Consider the following 12,532-nt stretch of genomic DNA (forward strand, 5'->3'; position numbering starts at 1 on the left):
AGCCGTAATGAGCGCAGCCACTGCCCATCGCAGACCGTGAAAAAGCTCCTGGAAGAACAGAGGCGCCGCCAGCAACAGCCTGACGCCGGTGGGGCACCGGTGAGGCCCATGAAGCCCTGTCCACTACAGCTCTCAGGAGGCCCTGTGCTGTGAGCAGGGGCTTGCTGGCTTCTCAGGGATGATGAGAGATGTAGTGCTGATTTAGACATCCTAGAGCTGGGGAATGGATGTTGAAGAATCTCCAGAGAAATTCAACCATGTTCCTTTTTCCTTATGTCTCTACAGGGACAGTTCCCACCTCCCCTGGCCCAGCCCCTGACTCAATCTGTGAACGAGGGTGAGGTTGGTAAGTCTGGAAACTCACCTGGTTCCTTTAGCTCCCAGCTCCAGCTTCCCTCTGGGACTCACATCCCCACTCTTAGAACTTTGGGGAACGTTAGGAGTCAGGCCCTGATTCTTGCCAGGACCCAGTGGAAGTTCGATCTTCCAGAGATTCTCTGCAGCCCAGTAGTCTATGCATATGGTCCTTTGGTGCCCAGGGACCTCCAGCCTTTCGTATTCTGGGAGTCTAGACCCTCAACCCCTCAGCATCCTAGGAGTCCAGGTCCCAGAAGTCCAACCTTCCAACCCCTTGGTGTCCCAGAATTCTAGATCCTAGAAGTACTAGCTTTCAGTACCTTGGGAGATTCCAGGCCCTTACACAGGTCCTCCAGCCTTGGCTGTGACTTTCCTAACTCTGGTAACCAGGCCCGCCCCTGCTCCTCCTCTCACATGCAGGCCATACTCACTTCCCAGCCCACCAGGAGGCTGTGGGTTCTGGACTTGGCAGCCTGGCCCCCACCACAGGCTTTCCAGACTGGAGCCCCAACACCCTTGCTGCCTACACAGACAGTGCCTACTCTTATCCTACTTCTGCTGCTGAAAGTTTCCTGACTTCTGACTTCTGCCCACTCTCAGACCCAGGGCAGCCATATCCATTTCTCCTGGGGATGGAGGTAAGATACAGAGTGGGAACAGAATGCTGAAGGGCCCCAAAGTTCCCAGTTGCCTTCATGCAGCTTTCTGAGTTGTCTGGGGCTGGGTTAAGATCCCATTCCTCAGATAGGCAAAACTAAGGCCCAGTGGTCTAAGTTCACTTGGCACAGATGGGACACGCAGCCACTTTACCTGGTACTCTGAATATGTATGTGTGTGGAGGGATGGGTTGGGAAGAGGGACTCCTCAGCTGACTGACTCTCCTCACCACCTGCACCCTTCAGGACCCCCTGGATACCCAGCTTTATGTAGAACCTTCCCTGCCACAGGTGGGATCCTGGAAAGGTTCTGGACTCCCCTCAGGACCCCCACAGTTACCCTCTTTGGTCACTGGACCATCCCTCGACTCAGCCCGTGCTCAAATGCTGGCCTTGGGGCCACAGCGGCTGCTGGCCCAAGACGAGGAGGGAGACACGTGAGTATAGGGGAATAGAGTCTGTGGGCTCATGGCCCGGCTGGCCATCTGTACTAACTACTGTTCCCACCTGTCCTCAGGCTCCTGCACCTGCTGGCAGCTCGGGGGTTGCGTTGGGCAGCATACGCTGCAGCTGAGGTGCTCCAAACATACAGACATCTGGACATTCGTGAGCATAAGGGCAAGGTGAAGGCCAGGGGCTTGGATTACTGAATCTGAGGGCAGAGGGTCTGGGGGCCTGGATTCCTGCGAGGGATTGGGGCTCAGTCTGACTTCTCCTTTCACCTGCAGACTCCTCTCCTGGTGGCTGCTGCTGCCAACCAGCCTCTGATTGTGGAGGATCTATTGAACCTGGGAGCTGAGCCTAATGCTACTGACCATCAGGGACGTTCTGTCTTGCATGTGGCTGCTACCTATGGCCTCCCAGGAGTCCTCTCGGTATGGCTGTGGTAGATGGGGTCATTGATTGCCCAGATTCTGGCTTCTGGGACTGGGAGGCCTGGGGAGACCCTAATCTAGCTCTTCCTTCTCTTCCTCCCAGGCTGTGATTAACTCAGGGGTTCGGGTTGACTTGGAAGCCAGGGACTTCGAGGGTAAGTTGGGTTGTGGGCAGGGCGGATGTGGCAGGTGGGGTTGGGCAGGTGCAGAAGGTGGGGCTGGGCAGGGTGGGTGCTCCAGATGCAGAGCCCTCACTATCTTCATTCTGCAGGACTCACCCCCCTCCATACAGCCATCCTGGCTCTCAATGTTGCTATGGTCTCACCCGACCCCTGTTCCCGGGTGCTGAGTATTCAGGCCCGAGACCGGCTGTCTTGCGTCCAAATGTTGCTGCATATGGGTGCTGATCACACCAGCCAGGTGAGCTGGGCTACGGGAAGCCAGTCCCTAGGAGGACTTGTGGGATGGGGGCACCTGGATGCCCAGGGGCTCCAAACAAACACTGATGTTACCTCTTCCCAGCTGCGTGTCCGGGAGCACATTACTTCACTTCTTTGTGCCCCAGTTGTCAACTGGAAATAATATTGTTGACCTGAGCTTATATTTATCAAGCACTGAGTTTCATAGAGTATTGAATTCTCACAAACACCGTTTGATGCATGTGCTGTTATTTCTCTGTTTTACTGATAAAGAGACTGAAGCACAAGATGTCAAAAATCTTATAGCTTGTGAGTGTCAGAGAGGAGATTAGACCCAGGAAGTCTGATCCCAGAATTGAGCTCTTTATTATATATTTACGAGCTAGCTGAGAGAATTAAACATCCACATATCGCTTTTGGTTTTTTTTGTTAAATTTTAACACAGATAAAGTACAGAAAATAGTATAAGGAACTCCATGTACCAAGCAAACATCAATAACAAGCAACTCATAGCCAGTCCTGCCCCATCTATTCCTCCACTTAGCTATATTACTTTTAAGCAAATCCAAGCATATAAGTTTATCCATAAATATTTGTGTGTCTTTAAAATAACCCTTAACCATAATATCATTATTCCACCTTAAAAATAATGAACAAGCCCTAGCCAGCTTGGCTCAGTGGATAGAGCATCGGCCTGTGGACTGAAGGGTTGAGGGTTTGATTCCAGTCAAGGGCACATGCATTGGTTGTGGGCTCGATCCCCAGTAGGGGGCGTGCAGGAGGCAGCTAATCAATGATTCTCATCATTAATGTTTCTATCTCTCCCTCTCCCTTCCTCTCTGAAATCAAAAATATTTTTAAAAAATAACGAATAATTTCATAATGTCAAATATTCTAGCTTTATTCAAATTTTGTTTGGCTCTAAAGTGACATACATTTATTTTTTTCTTTAAAGAACCCCCCACAGATCCAAATAAAGCTCACATATTGCAATATGTTTGTTTGAATATTTTTAAAATTGATTTTAGAGAGAGGAAGGAAGATAGAGAGAAACATCGATTGGTTGCCTCCCACTGGGAATTGAACTGGTGACCATTTGGTACACAGGAAGATGCTCAACCAACTGAGTCACACCAGCCAGGGAGCAATGATATATCTTTTAAGTCACTCTTAATATAGAGCTTCCCCCTCCATCTCTGTTTTCTCTTCATAATTTATTTGGTGAGCCAACTAGGTTGTTTTACCCTGTATAAACACCTAACATTTTTAATGTTTATTATTATAAACTCTTTAAAGGCACATATTAAAGTTTCATTGTGGAAAATGGCTTACTTTACTCCAAAATGTGAGAACAGCTTAATATAGAAATGGATACAGGCTTAGTTTAGTTCACTAAGTAATGTTGCTCAACTCCCATCCTTGTAATAGATAAAGTACCACCCATATAGGATGTAGGTACAATTTACTATGCTTAATAGAATGTGGGGTGGCCAAGGCAGCTGCTAGCCCAGAGAACACCTTGGAGGATTAGAAAGAAGCCTTTTTCTTAGACACTTGGGTTGGAAAATTATCTTAATAAATGTAAAGTTCTGTGATTTGTGTGATGTGAATGGCACTCCCTTAAACTTTTGTATAGTGCGCAGTCCATACAACTGTATAAGGCACCCCTGGGTACTTACAAAGGAGAGGCAGGGTCTCTACAGGCTCTTGGGCTCTGACAGGAGGCCTGGGTGTGAGGACTGGCCTGACCTCTGCTATACCCCTCCCCACAGGAGATCAAGAGCAACAAGACTGTTCTGCATTTGGCTGTGCAGGCTGCCAACACCGTCCTAGTTCAGCTGCTGCTGGAGCTGCCACAGGGAGACCTGAGGGCCTTTGTCAACATGAAGGTAGGGTCCTAGGCTAGAATGTGGAGATTTGAGAGATATGGCAGAGAGAGCAGTGGGATGTTGGGGTTCCTATGGGCTGTGACCGTAGAGGGGACATTGTATGGGACTTGGATGGGGACTATACAGGTTGTGACTGTAGACTGAGATGATGCATAGTACATAGACAGAGGGGTGCGTGTAATGTGGTTGTGGAGGGAGGTTCTGGAATGTGAAAGGGGTGTATGGGATGTCTCTGTGAAGTGAGAAATCTGTGCTGTGCTGTGGATGTGGCAGAATATGAAGTGTGGTGCTGAGGGCTCAGGTTGGCTGAGTCTGAATCCTTATCAGTCCTCCCCTCATTGTCCCCAGGCCCATGGGAACACAGCCCTCCACATGGCAGCTGCCCTGCCCCCTGGACCACACCAGGAGGCCATAGTTCGTCACCTGCTGGCAGCCGGGGCAGATCCAGCATTGCGAAACCTGGAGAATGAGCAGCCCGTCCACTTGTTGCGGCCTGGGCCGGGCCCTGAAGGGGTGAGCATTGAGTGACCTCTGACCTAACTGGGTGAACCCCTGACCCTACACATTCCTGACCTTAGAGGTAATCTCAGAAGGTGAACTTAACAAACCCTGACTTCAAAATGTCACCTCTTACCCCAGGTTTTGATTCCTTACCTTGTAATGGTGACTCCTCTTGACCTCTACTTAAACCCTGACCTCAACATATGACCTCTACTTCCAACCCTGAATCCTGACCTCAGGGAACGACCTTTGATCCTCAAGTATGACCTCCAATCCCTTGCCTATAACCCTGAGTCCTGATCTCAAAATGGGACTCCTGACCCCCAAATGGGACCTCTGGCCCCATGTCTCTACCCTTCAACTCCCAGCCCTCAATGCAAACCCAAAGGAGGGAACTCCCAACCAGCAACAGCTTCCCTTCATCCCCAGTTCTGGCTCTGAGCCTTTTCACCCTCAATTCCAAATCTTGACTCTGAACCTCTGATCTTCAAACCCAACTGACTCCACTCAACTTTCCTTCTTTAACCTCCAACTTCACCAGCTGTGCCTCCCCCACCTCTCCTTGCGACCTCCAAGACATCTCTCTCTGCCTTGTCTTGTTCACAGCTCCGGCAGCTATTGAAGAGGAGCCGCGTGGCACCCCCAGGCCTGTCCTCTTAGGACTCAAAACCCAGAACCTGGACTGATTTTCCAGTCCCCACCGTCCTGTGGGACAGCCAGCGTATGCTAATGTTGCAAATCCATGATAATGTATGTGGAATGTCCTGCCATTGAGGTCTTACATTAAAACCTCAAAGTGGCTGCTGTGGTGGGGGTAAACAGTCCCCAATATTTGGGGTGATGTACTATCCCTCTCCCACCCACAAGGAGCCCCCTTGATGATTTCTGTGAAATCGAGGCCCCTTGATTGTTTCTGTGAAACACCCTGAACCCCTACCCCTATCCTCACTTAGCTCTTCACACCTGGAACCTGAGATGCAATTCCCCTACATGATACTTGGGGCATCCCAAAACAGCTCCCAGTATCACCCCAATAGAGTTCTTAAGATGAACCCCCAACCTCTTCAGGTCTTTAACCCTAGGTCCTACTGCTTTCTAATTCAGAACTCACCCAAGCCCCTATCTCGGACCTTTGCATTTCCAGTGAATCTCTTTATGAAATTCCCTATTAAACTCAATTTGGGCCCGGCTAGTATGGCTCAGTGATTGAGCTTTGACCTGTGAACCAAGAGGTCACCAGTTTGATTCCTGGTCAGGGTTCCCAGTAGAGGGCCTGTAGGAGGCAGCCGATCAATGATGTTTCTCATTGATGTTTCTATCTCCCTCTCTAAAAATCAATAAAAACAGATTTAAACTCAATTTGGACTAGAATTGTTGTCATCTAATCTCTGGAGGCATTGGTGTTGGGGAGTGGCTGTGGTGCCTGGCTGAGAAGTAGTGTTTGGGTGAATGTGCCTGGGTGGCAGCATGTAGCAGATACTGTGGGTGCTAAGTCCATATCTCGTCTCCCTCCCCCTATCAATACATGGTGGTTTGAGTACCAGTGCCAGCACATGAAGCTTTATCTGGGCATTCTCCGACCCCTGGTGCCTGCTATGTCCCAGATATGAACATGGCAAGCCTTCAGTGCCAGGGAGTACATGCAACTTCCCACTCTAACGGCCCTCAACCAGTGATGGTATATAAATACTCCAGGTCCCTCACCTCTCTGTTGGGATAACTCAAGTGTGTGTTGTACCTGGCTCTCAAAGTTCCCCAACAGAATAATAAGCCCCAGGTCCCTACAGAGGTTCTGGCTTAATAACTTAACGTTTCTTGGCTACTTTCCCTTTTCTGTGTTAATCCTGCCTCCCCTACCAATGTTTGCCTTTTCCAAATAATCTCAAATCTTTGCCTCAGCATCTGCTTCTGGAGAAACCCACACTAAGAAAAGATCCACAATGTCCTCGTACACCTGTTCCATAGCCTCTGCTCTGGCCTCCATCCCAATCTCATCACTCAAAGGGTCCCACCCCAGAAACCTTAAACATTTTTTAAAAATATATTTTTAGCCCTAGCCAGTTTGGCTCAGTAGCTAGAGCGTCGGCCTGCGGACCAAAGGGTCCCAGGTTTGATTATGGTCAAGGGCACGTACCTTAGTTGCAGGCTCCTCCCCAGCCCAGGCCCTGGTTGGGGCTTGTGCAGGAAGCAACCAATCGATATGTTCCCGAACACATCGATATTTCTCTCTGTCTTTCTCTCTCTTCCACTCTCTCTAAAAATGGAAAAATATCCTCAAGTGAGGATTAAAAAATATATATATATATATTTCTTTTTTTTATTTATTTATTGATTTCAGAGAGGAAGGGAGAGGGAGAGACGGATAGAAACATTAATGATGAGAGAGAAACATTGATCATCTGGCTCCTGCACACTCCACACTGGGAATCAAGCCCACAACCTGGGCATATGCCCTCACCAGGAATAGATCCGTGACCTCCTGGTTCATAGGTCGATGCTCAACCACTGAGCCACGCCAACTGGGCTCTGTTTTCCATTTTAATTCTGCTCTGATTTTTATTTTTTTCTTCCGTCTACTGACTTTGAGCTTTGGTTCAAATGTCAGGTTATTTTTAAAAGATTTTTGTTGTTAATTGAAGTAAACCTGTAAACTTTCCTCTTATTACTGCTTTTGCTGCATCTCAAAGACTTTGATATGTTGTAATGTCTTTCTTATTTTTCTCTATGTATCTTTTGATCTCTTATTTCTTCTCAATGATGAGAGAGATTGATTGATCGGCTGCCTCTTGCACCCCCTCACAGGGGATCAAACCTGTAACCTGGGCATGTGCCCTGACTGGGAATCAAACCCATGCTCAACCACTGAGCTATGCTGGCTGGGCTGATATTTCTTTATTGATTTTATGTTTGAATGATGCATTCATTGCTGTCAATGGCGTATTTAGCTTCCCTACTATAATTGTATTTTTGTCAGTTTCTTCCTTTAAGTTCTGTTAGTAATTGCTTTATATATTTTGGTGCTCTTGGGTTGAGTGCATATGTATTAATAAGTGTTATATCTTCTTGATATATTGTCCCCTTTATTATTATAAAATGTCCATCTTTGTCTCTTGTTACCTTTTTTATCTTGAGATCTATTTTGTCTGATATAAATATGGCTACATCTGCTTTTCTCTGGATGCCATTTGCTTGGAGAATCATTTTCAAACCTTCACTTTGGGTCTATGTTAGACTTTGTAGCTGAGATGGGTCTCCTGAAGGCAGCATATAGTTGGATTTTTTGTGTGTTTTTAAAATCCAATCTGCTACTCGGTGCCTTTTAATGGTGAGTTCAGCCCATATAAATTTAGGGTGATTATTAATATAAGAGGATTTCCTGTAGCCATTTTGTCTTTTTTTCCCTGGTAGCTCAGTGTCTCCATTGTTTCTTTTCCTTTGTGTTTCTGTCTATAATTTTAGTTTGGTAATGTTGTATGATTTTTTCCCCCTCCGTTTCCTCTTTTTATTTCTTTAATGTTATGTGTCTTTTTAAAAAAATATATATTTTATTGATTTTTTACAGAGAGGAAGGGAGAGGGATAGAGAGTTAGAAACATCGATGAGAGAGATCGATCAGCTGCCTTCTGCACACCCCCCAGTGGGGATGTGCCCGCAACCAAGGTACATGCCCTTGACCGGAATCGAACCTGGGACCCTTCAGTCCACAGGCCGACGCTCTATCCACTGAGCCAAACTGGTTTGGCTAATGTTATGTGTCTTAGTTCTAGATTTTATTTTTGTGGTTACCATTAGGTTTATTAAAAAACGTTTCATATGTACAATAGTTATTTTTATTCTGATTGCACCTGTACAAGTTCAGTGTCCCCCCTTTTATGTTTTTATTACCATAAATTATCCCTTCTTATGCTGTGCATTTATTTCCAAATTGCAGTAGTAATTGTCCTCTCTTTATTTTAATACTTCTACCTCTTTTAACCTTTATGTTATATTTCAGTGCTTAATACCCTATTATGAACAAGAGTTGCAATTTCCTGCTTCTGTCTGTTAGTCATCTTACAGTTTTGTGTCCTTCTGTCTTTTTATTTCAAGTAAAAGAGCACCTTTCAGCATTACTTGTAATGCGGGTAAATTCCCTCAGCTTCTGTTTGTCTGGGAAAGTCTTTATTTCTCCTTCAGATCTAAAAGATAAATTTGCTAGCTATCTTTTTCTTGGCTGGTGATTTCTCTTTCAATATTTTGAATATTTGATTCCACTCTCTCCTAGCTTGTAGAGTTTCTGCTGAAAAATTTGATGATAATCTAATGGGGTTTCCTTTATAGGTGTCCATCTTCTTTTCTCTGGCTGCCTTGAGAATTCTTTCTTTGTCATTAATTTTTGACAGCTTTACTATAATGTGCCTTGCAGAAGGCCTTTTTATATTGTGATAATTAGGTGTTCTGTTAGCTTCTTTGTCTTGAGGTTCAGTTCTTTCCATAGTTTTGGTGAGTTTTTGTCAATTATTTGTTTGAATAGGCACTCTGTTCCTTTCTCCTTCTCTTCTCCATCTGTTATACCTATTATTTTTAAATGTTTATTTCTAAATTACAATTTACACTTAATATTATTTTGTATTAGTTTCAGGTGTATAGCATAGTGGTTAGACAATCATATACTTTACAAAGAAAAGTATATTTCTAGTACCCACCCAGCACCATGCAGTTATTACAATATTATTGACTATTTTCCCTACATCGTATTTTACATCCCCATGACTATTTTGTAACTACCAATTTGTACTTCATAATTCCTTCCCTTTTTTTTATTCAGTCCCCAGTGCCCCTCACCTCTGGCAGCTATCAGTCTGTTCTCTGTGTCTATGAGTCTGTTTCTGTTTTGTTTATTCACTTATTTTGTTCACAAGTAGGTGAAATCATGTGGTATTTGTCTTGCTCTGACTGACTTATTTCACTTAGCATAATAACCCCTAGGTCCATCCATGCTGTTCCAGATTTCATCCTTTTTTATGGTCAAGTAATATTCTATTGTAAAAATGAACTACAGTCCTAGCCAGTGGATAGAGCATCGGTCTGCAGACTGAAGGGTCCCAGGTTCGATTCTGCTCAAGGACACATGCCTGGTTTGCGGGCTCCATCCCCAGTGGTGGTGGGGGGGGTGGGTACAGGAGGCAGCAGAACAATGATTCTCTCTCATCATTGATGTCTCTATCTCTCTCTCCCTCTTCCTTCCCTCTGAAATCAATAAAAATATTTTTAAATAAGATGAACTACAACATTTTTATCCACTTATCTATTGATGGGCACTTGGGTTGCCTCAATATCTTGGCTATTGTACAATGAATATAGGGGTACATATAGTCTCTCAAATTTGTGTTTTGTGTTTCTTCAGATATATACCCCAAAGTGGGAATACTGAGTCATAAGTAGTTCTGTTTTTAAATTTTTGAGGACCAACCATACTGTTTTCCATAGTGACTGCACAAATCTGCATTTCCACCACCAGTGCACATCCTTGCAAAGAACAAACTTGTTTGTTCATTTATTGATGACTAGGGACCCTGTGCACAAATTCGTGCACCTTGAAAGGAACTGTAGGCCCCAAGGCTGCGGTGGGCACAGGGGTGGGTCTCGGCCCATCCTCTGCACCCCCACCCGGCCCCTCCAGCCGTGGCCCCTGGTCCCCTGTCTGCTGGAAGCCCTGCTCCTGCCACCGCCACTCCTACGTGCTGATGGCACCAGCCCCGTTCGCACCGCTGATGGTGCGAAGCAATTGGGGTCCGGCGCCATCAGCGACTGCTGCCCTGATCGCCCCTCAGGAGCAGGGGGAGATGGAAAAGCCCTCAGGGGCAGTTGGGGCTGGCAGCCGCTGCTCGCACTCGCTGACGGCGCCAAGCAATTGGGACCGGTGCTGAGCGCCGGCAGCGGGTGTGAGTGGCAGCTCCGGAGCCATCTATGGGTGTGAGCGGGGCCGGCACTGGCAGTGGGTGCCAGCGGCAGCTGCTGGCCCCAATCAACCCTCAGGAGCAGGGGGAGGTGGAGAAACCCTTGAGGGACGATAGGGACTGGCAGCTGCTGCTTGTACCCGCTGACAGTGCTGAGCAATCAGGGCCGGCGCCAGGCACCGGCAGCGGATGTGAGCAGGGCTGGCGCCAGCAGCAGGTGGAAGCGCCTGGTGGATCCCTGGTGTGTGGGAACAGCGAATTTTCAGTAACCACCAGAGGCTTGCCCCAATGACAGCGACCGGCACCCTACCTTGGTCTGGCTCCCCCGCTCACCTGCTCCACCATCCCGCCGTGGCTGATGCCTGCCATGTTCCGCGCACGCCCCCTGGTGGTCAGTGCACATCATAGCGACTGGTTGTTTGGTTGTTCCGCTCTTTGGTCTATTTGCATATTAGGGTTTTATATATATTCTAGTGGCCCGTTGCACGAAGATTTGCGCAATAGGCCTTCCTTTCCCTGGCTGCTGGCACCGGTTTTCCTCCGGCACCTGGGACCCAGCCACAGCAGTGAGGCATGGCTTTGGTCCAGCCACAGCAGTGAGGCATGGCTTCTCCGCTCCGGCTGCTCCCAGCCCCTCCTTTTTTCCCCAGCTCCTCAAGCGGAGCCCAGGGCGGGCTGGAGGCAACCCAGGCCCCCAGCCACTTCTTGAGCGAAGTCCAGGGCCCCGGGAAGCTTGGCTTCCTCCATCGCCGGGAGCAACCCAAGCCTCCTGCTCACTCCAGCTTTGTGGCCACCACCATCTTCAGTCTTCTCTCCATGCCTGTGTATGCAAATTAACCACCATCTTTGTTGGGTTCATTTGCATAGTCGCTCTGATGGGCTGGTGGGCGTAGTGGAGTGACACCAATTTGCATGTTTCTCTTTTATTAGTGTAGATATAGATAGCCATTTTGTCAGGTATGAGGTTGTATCTCATTGTGGTTTAGTTTGCATTTCTCTGCTGGGTAGTGACATTGAGCATCTTTTCATATGTCTATTGGCTGTCTTCTTATCCTCTTTGGAAAAGTGTCTATTCAGGTCTCTGTTCATTTTTTAATTGAATGTTTTTATTTTTTTGGTGTTGAGTTGTATCAGTTCTTTATAGATTTTGGATATTAATCCCTTATCAGATGTATTATTGGTGAATATGTTCTCCCATTCAGTAGGTTGTCTTTTCATTTTGTTGATGGCTTCCTTTACTGTGCAAATTTTTCTTAGTTTGATGTAGTCCCATTTTTTCAATCTTTTTTTGTTTGTTTCCTTTACCAGAGATGATATAGCTGAAAAAATATTTCTAAGAGAAATGTCAAAAAGTTTATTGCCTATGTTTTCTTCTAGGAGCTTTATGTTTTTGAGTCTTACATTTAAGTCTTTAGTCTATTTTGAGTTTATTCTTGTTTATGGTGTAAGAAGGTAATCTAGTTTCATTTTTTTTTTTGCATGTATCTGTTCCATTTTACCAATACCATTTATTCAAGAGACTGTTTTTGTCATTATACTAGAGGCCTGGTGCATGAAATTTGTGCACTGGTGGGGGGGTGTCCCTCAGCCCAGCCTGCACCCTCTCCAATCTGGGACCCCTCAGGGGATGTCCCACAGGGATCAGGCCTAAACCAGCAGTTGGACATCCCTCTCACAATCCAGGACTGCTGGCTCCCAACCGCTCGCCTGCCTGACTGCCTGATTGCCCCTAACCACTTCTGCCTGCCAGCCTGAGCACCCCCTAACCACTCCCCTGACAGCCTGATTGACACCTAACTGCTCCCCTGCCGGCCTGGTCGCCCCCAACTGCCCTCCCCAGCAGGTGTGATCCCCCCCAACGGCCCTCCCCTTCTGGCCCAGTCACCCCCAACTGCC

General features: G+C 46.9%; 1 protein-coding gene across 2 annotated transcripts; it reads left to right on the top strand.

Moving 5' to 3' along the window:
• The first annotated feature begins 6 nt into the window (after positions 1 to 6).
• Positions 7 to 5,889, top strand: NFKBID (nuclear factor of kappa light polypeptide gene enhancer in B-cells inhibitor, delta). 2 transcript variants are annotated; one of them, XM_005862419.2, is made up of 11 exons: positions 7 to 99; positions 286 to 346; positions 778 to 995; positions 1,260 to 1,450; positions 1,531 to 1,636; positions 1,742 to 1,888; positions 1,992 to 2,043; positions 2,160 to 2,308; positions 4,080 to 4,196; positions 4,545 to 4,709; positions 5,304 to 5,889. In XM_005862419.2, exons 3-11 carry the CDS (start codon positions 990 to 992, stop codon positions 5,355 to 5,357), a joined length of 987 nt encoding a protein of 328 aa, XP_005862481.1. In that variant the 5' UTR covers positions 7 to 99; positions 286 to 346; positions 778 to 989; the 3' UTR covers positions 5,358 to 5,889. The 2 variants fall into 2 exon arrangements, with proteins under 2 accessions (XP_005862481.1, XP_005862480.1); XM_005862418.2 differs by having other exon boundaries at positions 96 to 149.
• The last annotated feature ends 6,643 nt before the right edge of the window (positions 5,890 to 12,532 follow it).

Source organism: Myotis brandtii, unplaced genomic scaffold, assembly GCF_000412655.1.
Source record: "Myotis brandtii unplaced genomic scaffold, ASM41265v1 scaffold165, whole genome shotgun sequence".
Classification (NCBI taxonomy): Eukaryota; Metazoa; Chordata; class Mammalia; order Chiroptera; family Vespertilionidae; genus Myotis; species Myotis brandtii.

Bases quoted from the DNA above. Each gene is read 5' to 3' on its own strand.
- NFKBID (XM_005862419.2), top strand. The intron at 1,889-1,991 runs GTATGGCTGTGG...TCTTCCTCCCAG, and splicing joins GCCTCCCAGGAGTCCTCTCG to GCTGTGATTAACTCAGGGGT. The intron at 2,044-2,159 runs GTAAGTTGGGTT...TTCATTCTGCAG, and splicing joins GGAAGCCAGGGACTTCGAGG to GACTCACCCCCCTCCATACA.